The sequence below is a fragment of the Pseudorca crassidens genome, chromosome 3, assembly GCF_039906515.1.
Source record: "Pseudorca crassidens isolate mPseCra1 chromosome 3, mPseCra1.hap1, whole genome shotgun sequence".
Classification (NCBI taxonomy): domain Eukaryota; kingdom Metazoa; phylum Chordata; class Mammalia; order Artiodactyla; family Delphinidae; genus Pseudorca; species Pseudorca crassidens.
This window is the reverse complement of record NC_090298.1, coordinates 57,971,193-57,989,504: the sequence shown is the minus strand read 5'-3', so window position 1 is coordinate 57,989,504 and position 18,312 is coordinate 57,971,193. Positions and strand designations below refer to the sequence as shown.

The 18,312-nt window shown below is 38.7% G+C and overlaps 1 protein-coding gene and 1 non-coding gene across 2 annotated transcripts in view; both read right to left on the bottom strand.

Annotated features, from left to right (window-relative positions):
• The window catches only part of ARHGEF28 (Rho guanine nucleotide exchange factor 28), a 311,689-nt gene that overhangs the window by 246,390 nt on the left and 46,987 nt on the right, over positions 1 to 18,312 (bottom strand). Inside the window, exons 2-3 of the mRNA XM_067730988.1 lie at positions 12,357 to 12,417; positions 11,543 to 11,586 (exon numbers count right to left, since the gene is read on the bottom strand). Coding sequence (XP_067587089.1) covers positions 11,543 to 11,586; positions 12,357 to 12,417 — 105 coding nt within the window. The remainder of the gene's footprint in view (positions 1 to 11,542; positions 11,587 to 12,356; positions 12,418 to 18,312) is intronic.
• On the bottom strand, positions 3,457 to 3,529 carry TRNAR-UCU (transfer RNA arginine (anticodon UCU)). The gene has a single exon. It is a non-coding gene; the product is annotated as a tRNA-Arg (tRNA).

Sequence of the window (18,312 nt, the reverse complement as noted above, 5' to 3'; positions counted from 1 at the left end):
CACTGGCCTTTTGCTGTCCCTCAGATACATGAGGTTCATTCCTACCTCGGGGACTTTGTGCTTTCTGATTCTTCTACTAGAAGGCTCTCAGGGCATTCTGGTTCCTAAACTATGAAATCTCTCTCACACACACCATTCTCTACCATATCATACTGCTGTAGTGTCCTAACGCACACTACTAGCTGAAACTCTTATGTCTTTATTTACCTACTCCTTGTCTGTCTCTCCAACTCTGAAGTGGACTCCGGCAGAGTGAGGTCCTAGGATCTTTTCTGTTTCCCTCTCCACTACATCCTTAGTGACTCGAAGAGTGCACTGCACTACATGGGGACTTAAGAAAAAACCTTAGATTAAGCAAGAGCCAGATTAGTGCCCTTCATAAGTGAGTCTAGTTTCAGAAAAACAAACAAGGTTAAAGCCAAACTACATCAAGTTATGGAGAGGAAAAAGAGGCAGGAGTTTGAGACAACAGTATTCAAACCAAACAGCACACGCCCTCAGGGGTGAGGGGAAGGAATTGTTGATAATGTAGACTCTCTACATATCACACCTTCTAGAAGAGCTGCCTTTCCAGAATGTGAAAATAAAACATTTTTACTGCTTCACGCCTTATTTCTTCTACTGAGGGTTCTCCCAAAGAAAAATCTGACCCACACCCATCATGCCTAAAATTCTTGCTTAAGATGGTAATACATCTTTTAAAAAAATCAAGTAGAACAAAAATGTTAATTCCTGCAAGTTCTATGTTAAAAAATACAAGACGGCACATTACCCAAAATTGTGAGGGCTGCCACTGAAATATGGGAAGTGAGACAATCAGACTTTAAGAACACTTGGTACTTAGGTACCCACAGCCCCCAGCCCACACCAGCAAAGACATTCCTTCAGATATGCTGAGTGCTGGGGCTAATTCTTCCTGCAGTTTCCTGCAGTTGTACATTTTACCTTCAGGCCTTTTCACAGAAGTCTGTCATCTCACGGTGACAGCAGAAGAGGGCATCATAACGTGCCATTGTGCTGAGAGGAAACAGTAGTGTCTCTTTAAGAATCTGGACAGGGACGAAGCTAAGGGAGGATTTATGTAACGTCTCTAAGTCAAAGGTTTTGCTAGAGTCTAAGAAGTGGTTTTTCCCCTCCCTGCCTGCCAGAACCATCAAGCAATCTCTTGTAGCAGCTAAGGAGCTCAAGATTTCACAAGAACTGACATCTCGTGGCTGCTGGCCAGGCAGGGTAGCTACCACGGTTCTCCTGCTCTGTGGCTAGAACAACATGCTGCTTTGGAATTGGTTTGCCCCCTCCTTAAGGAAAACAGGAGAAAAAGCAAAAAGGTAAAAGCAGGACCAGGCAGAGAAAGACCAGCCAGGAAAAGGTCAAGCTAAGTTGGTAGAAAGTAAGAACCACCAAGGAGAGCTGACTTCAGCCAGCCCAGTTCAGACAATGATGGAGGATGCCACCCAACAGGTAGAAATTAGTTGAGATGCTCATGCTGCCATGTTTAAGTCAAAACACAGGTAACGTTAGTGTAATTTCCTAAAAACAAATTTGCACAAAGTAAACGTGTGATCCAGAAGTTCATCTCAGGCAAAAGCCCCTCCTGATTCCATTGTCAAAGCCAGAATTAGCCGTATTGACATGTGCTAAAAGATACCCTCGCCTGTGCCCTGACACCCGAACTAGTGAAATTTATATTAAGTTGAGCTTGAGAGCTTGATGGTACAATGACCATCAGTTACCAGGCCCAGCTTTTTGTGAGCAAATGAGCTTTAGAGGGTCAGGGTTGCCTAGAGTTAGTTACAAGCAGCATCCTCCAGCAGGACAAAAAAGTGTAAGAAAAGGGAGATATTTTAATTGAAGGTCCAAGAAGTAGCACCATTCTTCACGTTGTAAATCTCAAAGGAAGACTGCAGGGTGGCAAAGGACGAAATGGGTACGTGGCCAATGGGGAAATGAAGTGGCAGAAGCAATGCAATGGAAAAGGGCATTTTGATTAGCCGGTGAAGGTGGGAAAACCCCACGCTTATCGTGGATCTGCCACTAACAAACTTTCTGAGCAAAAAAAATGTCATGGCTTCCAATACATCATTTACAAATCCTGAGTGTCAAACCAGCTGAGTTAACTAGTCAGATAAGAGACTCTCCTGCTCGGAGCCTGAATTTCCTCATCTGCAAAGTGCGGGTGGCCAGGCGAAGGTCTCTAAGGTGCCTTCACATACTAAGATTCCAAGTTGATGGTTAAGACAGGCTGATCACAGGCAGCCCATGAGGGGACACAGAGCCACAAGCAGAGAAGGGGCAGCATCTGGAGGACAGGATTTCCTTCAACAGGAACCAGAAGCCAGAAGGAATCTGCGGGAAGGAGGCGTCCGCCAGGTGAGTGCAGAACAAAGCAACCAAGTCACTTGCAGCCTCAATAGGAAACTGCCTCCCTGGGTCCTGTCCTAGGGTCCCCCCTCCAGAAGGCTGGGGCCTAGGAGAGTGTACCAAGCCCCAGAAATAGAAATGATTGAATGCAGGAGGTTTAGCTCAACTTCGTGAAGTGATCAGCAAACATCAGATTACCCCTTCAATTACGTACAATAAGCCCAACAGCAACCAATATACTTGGGACCAAACTCAGCAGGATACTGTGACTCAGAATAAAAGAATAACAAACACAAAATGCTAAGGGAAAAGGGAAGCCATTTAGATCCAGCTGGCAACAAGCTACTGAAGCTAAAACTCCATCGTCCAAACCGTTATACAATCTGCAGCCTCAGGAGAAAGAAATGATTACTCTTCTCAGTCAACTGCTACGATTAACACATCTAAAGGGTGGAAGAGAGCAAGAGCCCACACGCAAAGTTCCACAGACACACCCTCTGCAGATGTAGAAGTCTCCATGGGTTAGATGCTGATATTAGCCAGAATCCAAGAAACAGCAGAAATGAAGCACCATGGCAAAAAAAAAAAAAAAAAAAAGATTAAAACAAGGGAATTTTTTGAACTTTCATAAAATTTAACACAAAATTTAACATGCTACCTTTGCACAGTAAAAGTGAGTTTATAACTCCCAATTCATAATTATCACAGTTGTTAGGGCTAAAGAACCAGATATTAAATATATCTGAAAGTTGCTGAATAAAATGTGAACTCTTATACCTCATTTGCAAAGAAATCATTCAAACTGGAAGTATGTACATCCTGCATCCAGCAATTCCACTCCTGGGAATCTAGCCCATAAAGATGAAAGTACTGATAAATAAGGACATATGGACAAGGATGTCTAGTGAACACCCATCCATAAAGAAGTGTCTTGATCCACACCCATTTATTAAAAAGAATGAATTAGAGCTACACCTGACAACTTGCAGGAATTTCCACAAAGTAATGCTGAGTTGGAAAAGATACAGAAGTTTATATAATATGATCCATATATATATTTTTTCTGGCCGCACCACGCAGCTTGCAGGATCTTAGTTCCCTGACCAGGGATTGAACCCATGGCCCCTGCATTAGAAGTGCAGAGTCCTAACCACTGGACCACCAGGGAATTCTCTGATCCAGGTTTTTTAAATGGTTTTATTAAAGCCTGTATCTATATATATGTATGTGTAGGGTTGTATGAGCACAGAAAAATGTAGAAATATATACACTAAGTCAATGATTCTCAAACATTAGCACACATCAGAATCACCTGAAGGTTTTGTTAAAACACAGATATCTGGGCCCCATGCCCAGAGTGTCTGATTCAGTAGGTCTAGGGTGAGGTCTGAGAATTTCTATTTCCAACATGTTTCCCAAGGATGCTAATGCTGCTTGAGAGTGACTGCAATAGGTTTCAGCAAGAGTTACCTGTGGGACAGGAGTAGAGATATAAGATGAGGGGAGAGAATAATGAGGATCTATGCAAGATAACATAAACAGCTTTTCTCTATGATTCCTTTTATGGATCGTGGTGGGGGCGGAGGGGTGTGGATGTGTGTATAGATGTGCAAAAACAAATTCCTGAAAGGACTGTCATCAAAACGCTAATGAAAATTCTCCCAAAGGTGGAATTTAAAGTGATCTTTCACCTTGGTAATTTCTTATTTTTTTTTTTATAATGAGCAAGTGTGATTTAAATAATCATTTAAAATAAAGCAATTTTACTGAGGAAAAAAGAATCTTTGGAAACAACAATTTCACAAGGAAAAGCTCTTCTGTTTTGTTCACAGCACTGAACTGATATTTTTGGAAAGATGAATGCTAAGTACACTTTATATAAAAATTAAAATATAATTAATGTGGAAAAGGAAGTTCTTGGATGAAGTACATAAGCACAACATGTGTTTTATAACCTTCCTTAATCCACAAAAACTTAGAGAAAACTCAATTTAAAAAGTAATCAAAAATAACCTCCAATGGAATATAATCTGTAAAAGGAACAACAACAAAAACACTGAATCACTATGCTGCACACCTGAAACTAACACAATATTGTAAATCAACTATACTTCAATTTTTTTAAAAATTCAGCAAAAACATACAATTTGGCTTACAATCACTTTCTCTTTCAAAATTCAATCAGATACTCAGTAAGCAAAATCTCTTTTCAAGCTGTACTTGCATCATTTCCTCTCTTTATATACAGACTAGAAAATAAAATAAGACTAAAAAAAACCTAAAATAAAAAAATAACTTTATGACTTCAAATATAGGATTTAAGTTCCCAAGTGGTGTCCATTAAAGAGTGTTAAGCTAGAATACAAGTATCTTAGATCAGTTATAATAATTCTAATTTACATTTTTCCAGGCTTTCACATTTCTCATTAGCTTCTTCACTACAACTCTGCTAGCTTAAAACATCTCCTCCTAAAACCATGTTACCATTCTATCTAAAAATTAAGCCTAGACTTCAAACCAGATGGCATGCCTCTGCCACCTTTTCTGCTGGGAACAAAGAGCCTGGCCTTCCAAAGCTGCTTCCTTTAGTGCCCCTTAAAGTACAGATGCAGGAAGCTGCTCAGAAGCTGAAAACTGGATTTGTAATGCTTATATCCCTAAGGTTTGCAAATCAGTATTATAAACTCTTCGCTACCAGTCTTGCCAACTCCTGCTTCTTCTCTAATCTTATTATAGTACAGTGTTTCTCTTTTCCTGCAATAGCAACTCAGTGGACCTCCATGGCTCATTTTAAAAATTAGCATACGTCTGTGGCTGAGTTCGGGAATATTCCTGCATTCCCAATGCTAAGATTGCCTCCTTCCTAAAGATAAGCAAAGAGAAATGTTTGCCCATCCCCCCCAAAAAAAGGAGAAAAAAGTTTGCCCCAAAACAGTCAAAAAAATTTAAAGCACACAGAATCAGAGACTGCCTCCCTCCCTCTGAAACAGATTCCTGGGAGATAGAGGAAAAAAAAATTAAGTTCCTGCTTTGTGCTCACAGTAAAACTATGGGAGCATAAGAAGAAACATGCCAAGATTTGAAAATACTACACAAAAACTAAAAACAAAGTAAAGCTCTAAAACTGTTCTGGCAAGCAGGAAATAAACAACAGTACAGAAAACTTACGCAGAAAAGAAAACATGCTACCGGAATTCAGACTAAAAAAAAAAAAAAAAAAAAAAAAAATGGCTAGAACAGTCTAACCCTAGAACATCAGCTATTCTAGAAGAGGCAAACAATACTGAAAGACAAAAGGATAAAACCTTAAAAAAGAAGTTGGAAGTTTTCATGGATCCAAACAAAAGGTATGAGGGGGAGAAACAAAGACTTACATCGATAGATTTTTTTTAACATCTTTATTGGAGTATAATTGCTTTACAATGGTGTGTTAGTTTCTGCTTTATAACAAAGTGAGTCAGCTATACATATACATATATCCCCATATCTCCTCCGTCTTGCGTCTCGCTCCCACCCTCCCTATCCCACCCCTCTAGGTGGTCACAAAGCACGGAGCTGATCTCCCTGTGCTATGCAGCTGCTTCCCACTAGCTATCTATTTTACATTTGGTAGTGTATATATGTCCATGCCACTCTCTCACTTCATCCCAGCTTACCCTTCCCACTCCGCGTGTCCTCAAGTCCATTCTCTACATCTGTGTCTTTATTCCTGTCCTGCCCCTAGGTTCTTCAGAACCTTTTTTTTTTTTAGATTCCATATATATGTGTTAGCATACAGTATTTGTTTTTCTCTTTCCGACTTACTTCACTCTGTATGACAGACTCTGGGTCCATCCACCTCACTACAAATAACTCAATTTCGTTTCTTTTTATGACTGAGTAATATTCCATTGTATACATATGCCACATCTTCTTTATCCATTCATCTGTCAATGGACACATCCATAGATTTTTCTAAAGGTATAAAGAATCTATCATCTGTAGGAAGGATTCTCTATAGTGACCCAAAAGTAAAGACAGAAAAACATTTTAACTAAAAAATGTTATAAGAGATTAATCAAAACAGGTTATAATCAAAGGAACAAAAATATCACTTACAGGATCCACTTGAATGAAGTATCCTTTTGTGAAGGATAGGTAGAAGTTGGGGGATAATTACTATCAATTTTTTTCTCCATGATTATTGCCCCACTATGTGATTTAATTCTTCTTGAGATAAACCTTGTAATTTATATTTTTAAAGCCTGTCTTGGGACTTTCCTGGTTGCACAATGGTTAAGAATCCGCCTGCCAGTGCAGGGGACATGGGTTCGAGCCCTGGTCCAGGAAGATCCCACATGCCGCGGAGCAACTAAGCCCGTGCGCCACAACTACTGAGCCTGCGCTCTAGAGCCCATGAGCCACAACTACTGAGTCTGCACGCCACAACTACTGAAGCCCACATGCCTAAAGCCTGTGCTCCGCAACAAGAGAAGCCACCGCAATGAGAAGTCCTCACACCACAACAAAGAGTAGCCCCCGCTCACCGCAACTAGAGAAAGCCAGTGTGCAGCACCAAAGACTCAATGCAGCCAAAAATAAATTAATTTTTTTAAAAAACCTGCCTCAAAAGATTTTCCCAGTGCATAAGCATACAATTATGCTTAGTATTATTTTATAATTAAGATATCATCTCAATATGTTATGGAATCTTCATAATTTCTAGTTTTGTTTGGGTTCTCTCTTAATCACACTTACCAGAGTTATCTTGTTTTTCCAAAAGAACTAGTCATGACAGCTAGATAGAATTGCTAAAAGTACATGAAAGCATCAAAATTAAGAGATCCAATGTATCAGTCAAATGAGAAAACACATCATGTAAATAAATGCCAAGAGAACCTTCAATAAAATTCTACAGAGATATAGATAAAACTCTGGAAGAAAATACACCAAAAATGTCAACAGTGATCATTACAACTAACAGGATTAAAGATGGTTTTGATTTTTGCATATATATTTTAGATAAGTATATATGAAATACAATAAATATGAATAAAATGTTAAGAGTTTATAAACCAGATTGCAGTTAACTAGGAGAAACTAGAAGTGAATATTTATGAAACCTCTGAAGACAGAAGGTCACAGAGGGGGTCTACCACGAGATACAGAAACAAGTCAGAGTCTAGTTTGTGTTTGCTTTGTTTATGTGTTACTTATTTGATGAAATTTAAGACTTGTTTTCATTATAATACTTCCCCACTGACCTCTTCCTACATGAGATCAAATGGTCACGTTGGCTTAGGTCAATTCATAAAAATATTGACATGAAACATCAAGTGACGGGGCTTTCCCTGGTGGTGCAGTGGTTGAGAGTCCGCCTGCCGATGCAGGGGACATGAGTTCGTGCCCCGGTCCGGGAAGATCCCACATGCCGCGGAGTGTCTGGGCCTGTGAGCCATGGCCGCTGGGCCTGCGCGTCCGGAGCCTATGCTCCGCAATGGGAGAGGCCACAACAGTGAGAGGCCCACGTACCGCAAAAAAAAAAAAAAAAAATCAAGTGAAAAAAGCAGATTACATGCATATATGTATATATAATTAGTCAATTATGTTAAATATATAATGTATTTCATCTGAGATACCAGTTATGATATGTATTTTATATTCCACTAAGAGACAAAACTGCAAAGTATGACATAATGTGAGATTTTATACTTATTAAAAGAGCTCATCTAAATTTATTTATAGAGACTTTACCACATTTGTCATGTTGCTCTTTCCACGTCTTTCTATACATACAGTAACTTTGCCTTTTTAATGCCAAATCATGGTGAAATCATTTTGAAAGCAATTAATTCATATAGTTCCAGCAAGGCACACAAGTAATCTGAAATGACAACAACATGAACCATTGTGACCAAGGTCACACATGCATAGGTAATGACAGCTCCATCATGACATCTGCCAGGATACACAGTGAAGTAAGAGCATCTCAATTTCAGAGATGTAAAATGAGAAAACTGTACCTTAAAATTGATGAAATAATGTTTTAAATTATCTACAGAGGATAAGATTATGAGTGACTTATTTTTCTTAACACTTTCTGTATTTTTCATTTTATTCTAATTAGTATATATTATTTGATAATTAGAGAAAAAAATTTTGCTCTCCTTTGGTCTATTTAAGTCTCTTCCCTCGGTAAGCAATGTGTACTAACTCTTCCCTAGTCTGGTCATAATCTGGTAGGTCTGAGTTAAAATAGCTGTACCAGGATGTTGATCAACTACAAGGTTTTGAAAGCTGGAGGCATAACCCTCCCAGACTTCAGACAATACTACGAGGCTACAGTAATCAAAACAGTGTGGGGGCTTCCCTGGTAGCGCAGTGGTTGAAAGTCCGCCTGCCAATGCAGGGGACACGGGTTTGTGCCCCGGTCCGGGAAGATCCCACATGCCGCGGAGCGGCTGGGCCCGTGAGCCATGGTCGCTGAGCCTGCGCGTCCGGAGCCTGTGCTCCTCAGTGGGAGAGGCCACAACAGTGAGAGGCCTGTGTACCGCAAAAAAAAAAAAAAAAAAAAAGGCTTAAGGACTTAAATATAAGACGTGACACCGTAAAACTCCTAGAAGACAATATAAGCAAAACATTCTCTGACATAAATCGTACCAGTGTTTTCTTAGGTCAGTGTCAAGGCAACAGAAATAAAACCAAAAATAAACAAATGAGATCTAATCAAACTTATAAGCTTTTGCACAGCAAAGAAAACCATAAATAAAATGAAAAGACAACCTATGGACTAGGAGAAAATATTTGCAAATGATGTGACTGACAAGGCCTTAATTTCCAAAATATCCCAACAGCTCATACAACTCAATAACAAAAAAACACACAACCCAATCAAAAAATGGGCAGAAGACGTAAATAGACATTTCTCCAAAGATGACATACAGATGGTCAGCAGGCACATGAAAAGATGCTCAACATCACTAATGATTAGAGACATGCAAATCAAAACTACAATGAGGTATCACCTCACACTGGTCAGAATGGCCATCATCAAAAAGTCTATAAACAAAAAACGCTGAAGAGGGTGTGGAGAAAAGGGAACCCTCCTACACTGTTGGTGAGGATGTAAACTGGTGCAGTCACTAGGGAAAACAGTATGGAGGTTCCTTAAAAAAATAAAAATAGAGTTGCCATATGATCCAGGAATCCCACTCCTGGGCATGTATCTGGAGAAAACTATAATTTGAAAAGATACATGCAATGTTCATAGCAGCACTATTTACAATAGCCAAGACATGGAAGCAACCTAAATGTCCACTGACAGATGAATGGATAAAGAAGATGTCATATATATATATATATATATATATATATATATATATATATATATATATATATACACATACACAATGGAATACTACTCAGCCATAAAAAGAATGAAATAATACCATTTGAAGCAACATGAATGGACCTAGAGATTATCATACCAAGTGAAGTAAGTCAGAAACAGAAAGACAAATACCACATGATATCACTTATATATGGAATCTAAAAAATGACACAAATGAACTTATTTACGAAACAGGAACTTACTGACAGAAAACAAACTTATGGTTATGAAAGGGGAAAGGGGGTGGGGGAGGGATAAATTAGGAGTTTGGGATTAGCAGATACAAACTACTACATATAAAATAGATAAACAACAAGGTCCTACTGTATAGCTCAGGGAACTATATTCAATATCCTGTAATAAACCATAGTAGAAAAGACTATGAAAAAGAAAAAAATATATGTATACCTATGTATAACTGAATCACTTTGCTGTACACCAGAAACCAACCCAACATTATAAATCAACTATACTTCAATTAAAAAAAAAAGAAAAACTACCAGGTTTTGTATCCTCATTAGACTTGTAGATCTGTTTGGTTTGACATAGGAGAGCAGAGTGGAATGAATAAAGCTAAGGAGGAGAAAGGTACCAAAAAAAAAAGACTTGGGAGTACTCTAAATTTAGCCTTAGACCAGTCTTTTTTTTTTTTTAATCGTTAATTATGGCTGGGCCAAGTCTAACTATCTACAATACATTTTATAACCTGCAAATCACAATCCAGAGAGAATACCCCAGACCCCTGAGTAACCCAGAAGGCAACTTTTTAATTATTCTGAAATCCATTTATTTTATCATTTTGTCTTTCTCCAGAGAACAGAGTGGGGTATGTGTTAAGGTGGAGGGAGGTGACAGCAAGGGAAGAGGTGGAAGGGAGAAGGGAGAGAGGGAGGGCCACCTGGGTAGTGAAGTATGTTAAGGGGAAATGAATGAATATATTTTAATAGATTTAAGATTCTGACTAAATTTGTTCCAAGTCCTTGATATTTTGTTCTATTCGGGATACATCTGAATTGAGGTCATATCCTTATTCTAGATCAAGTACTCTTGGTGTATTTCTTGAGTTGATGATTCAAAGGCCACCTGAAACCCCAATTCCCATACACACATCCATGCCCACCTGCCACCAAACATAGGTTCCAAGGAAAGAGGTTTTGCCTAAAATAAGGAAGGAAGAGAAAATCATCTGCCATTTTCTATGTGGGGAGACAATCGGCTCACTTCTGTTACACCCAGTAACTGTTCTCAAGACTGGAATCCTCTCTCAGCCCAGCAGGCATATCTGACTAGGAATCTCATGGGGCAGCTCTGTCACCCAATCCCCCACCTACTCTATGTATGTCCCAGCATTTTTCCCTTTGAATTCCTACTTCAGGATTTTACCTGACACAACTGTCACTGAACCTTCTCCCCGAAAGAGATACACACAGAAAACATTCTTGGCTATTATCAGGATATCATAAAATAATGTGTTCAAAAATCATTCACATAGATGAACTCAGTATTTCTGAGTCCAAAAGTTATACAGTTAAGCACTGGTGGTTATAGTGGTGAGCAGAGCTGCCTTCCAGAAGTTATACAGTTAAAAGTTACTCAGGAAAATATAACTAAAACCCAGACTTTGGAACCAGGAGCCAACCAGTTTTAAAAGGCTCCATGCAAAGGCTTGAACTAGACAGTAATGTTGTGTGTTGTTTTTTTAAAAGCCCCAACTCAATAGCCAACAGAACATTTCTTCCCACTTCAGTCACAAGGGGTTTCAAGTTCAAGAAAGGGCCACTTAGACCTGCAGCGCAATGTTTAGGCACTTACATAAAGAGGTACTTCACTGCAGTTCAGCTCCATGGCTTCCGCATCTGCAATGAAAATAATAGAAGTGAAAGTTATTGTAGGAGCCCCGTGTAATCAACCAGCAGAGCTGCGCCCTGCCCTTTAGTTAACATCCTAGAGGGAGGAGTAATCCACTAGATAGGACAACCGCAGAGACAAAATTAAGAACAAAGGAATAAGATGCTCTCCATATAAAATATCCTCCTCCCTTTCTTCTTTCACATGAAGATCCACACATAAGGAAAACCTATCACCCCAAACATTATCCCACAGACTGCTCCCAAATAGAAATTATATTTCAGGAAGCCAAGAAAGGCCAACATAAGCATGTTGCAAGTTTTGCCTTAGTTAATCACTTAGATATAGGTTACTCTGAGGTCAAAATTCACTCTTGGCTGGACGAGGCAGGAGCCTGCGGAGACAAGATAATTCTAAGACCTCTTGGTGAGGGCCAGAGAGTTCAGTCTGGAGGGATGCAGCCCACTGTCACGCTAACCAACCTCTCCACTAGGTGCACACACCCCATCTGTACCCGGAAACCAGCTAGCAACTTAGGCAAAAGGAGCATCCTTTAAGAAAGGTTCATTGAACACCTTCAATGGCCAGTAAGATGACCAGTACGGTCCAGCCCTCAAAGAGCTCACAGCTGAATGACAGAGACCTAAAGATTGGAAGAAAGTGAAGAGTGGGCTGCATGAGAACTCTGAGTAGGGCAGACAAGGAGACTCACGGCCCCCCATCACCTTTCCCCTCTCCACCCACCCACCTGCGTCCTCTGGGACAGGGTTCTGCTCACCAGGCCAAGCCTGGCTCTGGTCCCCAGGCCACAGGCAGCTGCAGTACTTTGGGGATGTCTCCTAAGAAGGCAGACAGACACATAGCAACCTGAATTGTGACTCTGAGTACAGTAACCCCCAGAGGTCACACTTGACCTGGAGGAGAAATATAAAGAATTCTATTTTAATTTACTTTTTAAAAAATCATTTCGCTCAAGTTTTACTAATAGTTCATATACATGCGGACACTGGCACCCTCCTAGGTCACAAGTTACATTCCATGAGTCATCCTGAGAGAAGACCGAAGGTCACACGAGGCCAAGGGGTTGACAGCAGAGCCCTCCTCGGCCCACAGTTTCAACACTTTGTGCCCTGTGGCAGTTCACGTAGACCCACGTAAATGGGCTTATGGGTCATCATCATCAATTTGTCATGAAACTAAGCTCACAAACTGGATGAATGGCTTAAGGAGTCCAAGAAAGAAAGTTCAAATTAAAGATAATACTAATCACAAGAATGACAAAACTGAGACTCCCAATCCCGGTATGAATTGTTCATCAGCCACACTATGAAATAAAAATTATGACCAATCCAAGAGCACTGAGTAGAGCCCCTCAAGATTCAAAATGATCAAGAAGGCATTTAAAATATGCATGTATATCCACCAGCACATGTACCATGACCCTCACACTAAAAGTGCACTGTGTCTCAAGACAGTAGCCATTTTTTTCAACTATGTTCACAGTCATGCCATACACAATTCCAAACCTTTACAAAATTTTGGTAAACTTCATAATAAAATTCGAAGACCCTTTTAAGATTTCTACCTAATAGCAAAAGAAATGAATGTATTCTATAGCAAATGCAGTGCTAAGAAAAAAGGCTGAAATCCACAAAGTAAAAAAAAAACAAAAAAACTAAAATGCTTTCCTTTATGAGCAAAACTTTCGAAACTTAGTATTTTAAGAAGCATATTAGGACATATTAAGCTGTGTGGGAGGCTTGCCATACACTTCGAAGAAAGTATAGATGGTATTAGATTTTTGTCTGATAAAATACACTAAAAAAAAACCACTTTTGGTGAGAACATGAAGACATTTTGAAGAGTGAGTTACTTCTTTAATAATGTAATGATCTACAGGAAAACTGTTCGAGTACAACCACTGATAGGGTAGTTTCTCAGATAAGAAGTTTAAAAAGCACATTCGCAAAATTCATTCACTGTGTCATTCATGGGTGAGATACTGCAAAGAAGAACTTGAAGCCAAAAGCACACAGTTCCACAGGATGTCAGTGTGGTTAACTTTATAGAAATAAGACCTTCAAACACGGTCAAGTCTTTACAATTGCTGTAACAAGATGGGAAATGACCATACAAATTTTTACCACATTAAGGTGTGTTGGTTATACCGCAGCAAAGTACTTTAAAAAGTTGCCAAACATGTACTACCTAATTTTCTAACAAAAATAGAAGTGTTCCATATTTGCTGGGTTTTCTGAGATGAAAACTGGCTGTTTATAGCAGATCTTTTAAAAATAGGTTTCAAATAAATATCCTATCCCTTCAAGAAAGAGGTGATATGTTAATAAGTGAAAAAGAAAATGCATCTCAAAAGAAACTCAGGTTATAGACAGTATATACCACCATGAAAACATTTTGAAAAAGTATTTGCACCTTTCCATTTTGTGATTTTGTTGCAAAAATTATTTAAAGTTTGCCACCTACAAAAGCCCTCATACAGGCATGCTTTAAATTTTGGGGAAAAGCTTTCTAATCTATTTTTTTAACCTTTCCAAATGTTTCATGGGTTTTATATTCTTTAAATGCAACAGCTTCTGATTAATTTATAGGAGGAATGATTGACATCATGGAAGATGGGAATTTATTAGCCACATTTAAACTCTTGTACAATTGTTGGATGGGGTTAAAGTATAAATCCCCTTACGTACAAGTACAGCCAGCACTCACTTCTTCAATTAGAATCTATTTATCATAATATGGTATCTTTTTCAGCTATGACACTTCAAAATCAATTTCAAAGTAAACAGTACTTGGAACCAGACATTCAAGCTGAACCGAACATAGCGTTAAAATTATCAAGCAAAGGTTTTAAAAAGAATGACACATTTTCATCATATTACTCTCACTGGCATGTATTACATGTCAATGTTTTTAGTGAGTGCAAAAAGGACTATTAATAAAAAAAAATCTTACTATAATGTTTAATCCTTATAGCTTTGTAGATTTCAGATATGTTTTAGAATATACACTGTTACAGTAATATGTTTTATTAATAAATACATTAAGGGATACATGTTAACATATTGTACTTAAGGGTATACACACGTCAACATTTTGAAGCTCTGCTCTACAAAGTAAGCCTTTTTCCCTACTTGTTAGGCTACTTTTCCCAATAGTTTTCCTCCAGGCTCAGCAGACAAAGGCATGACCAGTGGAGTGTGGGGTGCTCACCAGCGCCTCTGGAGTTCTGTATTTATACAGCGAAAAGGCCCACATGAGCTGAACTGGAGTGCAGAATCCAACCTCACACAGCTTTGTGAAGGATCCAGGTTCTCCACCAACGCCATCAAGTGTCTGCCTCAAATTTGAATTATAATCATCTCAGGCAAAAGGCAAAACATCAAGGGCTAAACAACATGCTGTTTATATTTCACCTGATACTTGTAACAACTCATATTTTATTATTCCTGCCTACTCTACCTTTTACCACTTTTCAGTAAAGAAATTTAGGAGCCATTCTGAGCAGCAGTTATTTTGTTTTTCAGAGAAACTACTTTTCACTCCTTGAAAACATAAACTAAAAACTAAAGTCCCCACAGTTCTCAACCTCTGTTCCAACACTTCTAAAACCCCTATCAGGATTTCCTACTTAAGTTGTAGAGAACATAGTTTGCTGCCAATATATTTTATCTTCAAATAAAACTTCAAACCAAAATAGATATTAAAAACTATACTCTCACTTTTCTGTAATTAATTCCTCTTTTATAGCAAAGAGCAGTAAGTTCCGTGCTCACTTGCTGAGCTGCATGGCTAAATATGGCCACGCCTCCTTTTACATCAAGTTTAATGATAAAAAATTTGTGTTTGCTAAGCAAGTCACAATTGCTTAAGTTCTTCACATGCTGCAGCTTTTCACTATATACGTGAAGTATCATGCGCTACACTCCACTTCCTAAAGCTTGAGTTCTCCACCTGCAATTTCAAAAATTGAGACTCAAGTACTTTTTTATCGTACTGTATTTTTGAAAATGCTTATTGGGAAAGTAAAGAGCCAATACATTTCTAGTCTTGCTGGCAGACACCATGGAATAATTTGGGGTCTTAGTACAGAGTTTTTAAGTTTGCTCTCAACAGGGGAAAAAAATCTTATGAAAAGATCATCAAGACATAAAAGATTCAATATTTTAGATATTTTATGAAGCATACATAATATTCCAATATCTCTGGTTGCTAGTTAACAATAAAGAAAAATATTAGACTATTTTCAACAGGTGAAAAGAATATTTTAAATTTAAAACATAACATTTAACTAATACAGAAAAAAATCAGTTCTTTGAAGTTCTGGGTTTCTCATGTTTTTGCATCTAAATGAAATATTCTAAGACTGATTCAATATAAAACCCATGACTAATTTTGTCTTTCAACATGCTAAAAGTCATTGGTGTGTATGCCTCTCATACAACTTACTAACAGATAATGCTCAAATATTTGTCCGTATTATAAATAACTACATTTTGAAGGCTAAAGGCACTGCGTTAAGTATTTCACAAACATCACCTCAGAGAATCCTCATGGTAGCGCTGAGAAAAATGGTGAAGTCCTAGTTATCTGAATCTTCATTTACAAGTCCCTCCAGTTACAAGGTTAACTGAGGAGCAAGCTACCTAAACAAAAATACTTAAATGAACTGACCACTTATAGAATTACAAGCAAAAGCCTCCCTTGTTCATTCTCCACCCCACCCAATGCTAGCATCTACTCTCTAGCCATTTTATCTTGAACATCAAAAAAAATTTTTTTGTAGTTGTTTGTTCAGGGCTTGGTATGGTTCCCAGATATTATAGCTAAATACAAATCCACTCAAAATAAAACTGGAAATCTTTTTTAAGCATGAAATAAGGTTAAATAAAATTGAGAAAATAATTTGAGTACTGGAGAACTTCAAGTCATATACAAAACTACCAATGAGAATGTGACAGAGATCCATTGACAAGTAAGAAGAAATAATCACAATGAGATAAAGGCTTTTCACTATATAAGTGAAGGTAGTAACTTCAACACTAAAGAAATATAACAGCACCTTCTCCCCACCCTAGGAGAAAATGGGAGACATTCTAATATTTCTAATAAAAATGTCTATAAAAATGAAAATTTTTAATTTCTAATAAAAATGACCCCCGTAATAATGCTCTGAAAATCAAACGCGATGACGTGAATGTCCTACTGTGCTATCAGTCGTGTCAGAAAAAAACTCACAACCTCCTCTAATTAATCTCTCACACACACATGATTCACCTTATGTTCATTCTAAGAGTTAGCAGAGTTAAAAACTCAGCATGCATTAGGTCACACTGAACAAGGCTAGGCTGGTATTCGAGCAGCCACTCCAGAGCCTGTAATTCTAGCCGTGATGCTCTGCTGCCTTTCAAGCCAAAGGAATAAACTTTAAATGTTAAAAATATTTTCATAATTTTAATTTCATTTTCAAAAACTAGAACCCCAGGCAAATTTTTTCTCCACCCCTGTTACCTCTGGACTGTGGTCCCCATTCCAAGAAGCTTCACTTTAAAGGGCTTTCCTGATACTGACTCTATTCAGCTAGAAGGACCTCCAGCACCCCTGTCTCCACTTCACAAGAGCAAAGAAAAGCTCAGCAAAGTTGTGCCCCTTGGTTGAGGATGAGGCCAAGAGGCTAGACGTGGCCGAGGCATATAGATCCAACCTGTCTGAACCCAGAGCCCAGGCTCTCCTTGGCCTCAGCACAGTCCTTCTGTAACATTACTATGACCTGAAAGACAGCAATTTGCTTGGCTAAAAGGCTGCAAAAGCCTCACAGCTAGGAGTACAGACTCAAGAACAGGCTGCGTTTGAACACCAGTTATACCCTGTTGTAACTGTGTGCCTTTGGGTCTGTTATTTACCTCCCTGGGCCAGTTTCTAATGCATCAAGTAGAACAAGTAACAGTACCTACCCCCTAAGATTGTTGGGAAGATTAAGAGATTTGATAGAGAAAAAAGACAAGACACTTAACGGCCCATCATAAGCACTCAATAAATGCTAGCTGTAACTATTTTTATTATCACTGTACATTCAGCATACGCAAAGGATTTTTTAAAACATTTGAATCTTTATTTATCATTCGGAACCTCTATATATTAGACTGATCAAAATGATTCAGGAGTAATTGGGGTGAAGATGGTCTACAAGAGGCCTACCCAGTTCAGCCTCATCCTGGCAGCCCCAAGGAATCCCCAGGTATCAGGAATTCTGAAGGGCACTGTACCACATCAATATAACACTGTCAAGCCCCAAAGAATTTTATTTGACTTTATGGAACCAAATATTCCCCCTACAGTTTGAAACTTCAAAGGGCAGAGAGCAATTACTATTGGGGTAATTCAATTGCTACCTCAGTTTGAAACCTTCTGCACTTGGAGGGAAACGTTGATTCACAGCTCCTTTGTGAACCTAGGAGTGTAGAATTTTAATTGTATTTCCCAACGGTTATACTAACAGGAGGAGGAAAGAACAGTTAAATGGGAGGTAAGGCCAAGTCTAAGTAAAAACCTTCAATGGCAGCACAATGGATGGGCAAGAAGAAAGCATTTTAGAAATAAACCTCCTGTTTAATACACAACGGTGTCTACAGACCTGCTTCAGGCCGGAGTTATCTACCTGAGTTATGCAGGTCTAAGCAGCTTTAAGTGAAAGAGTAGAATTATTTGGTGAACTC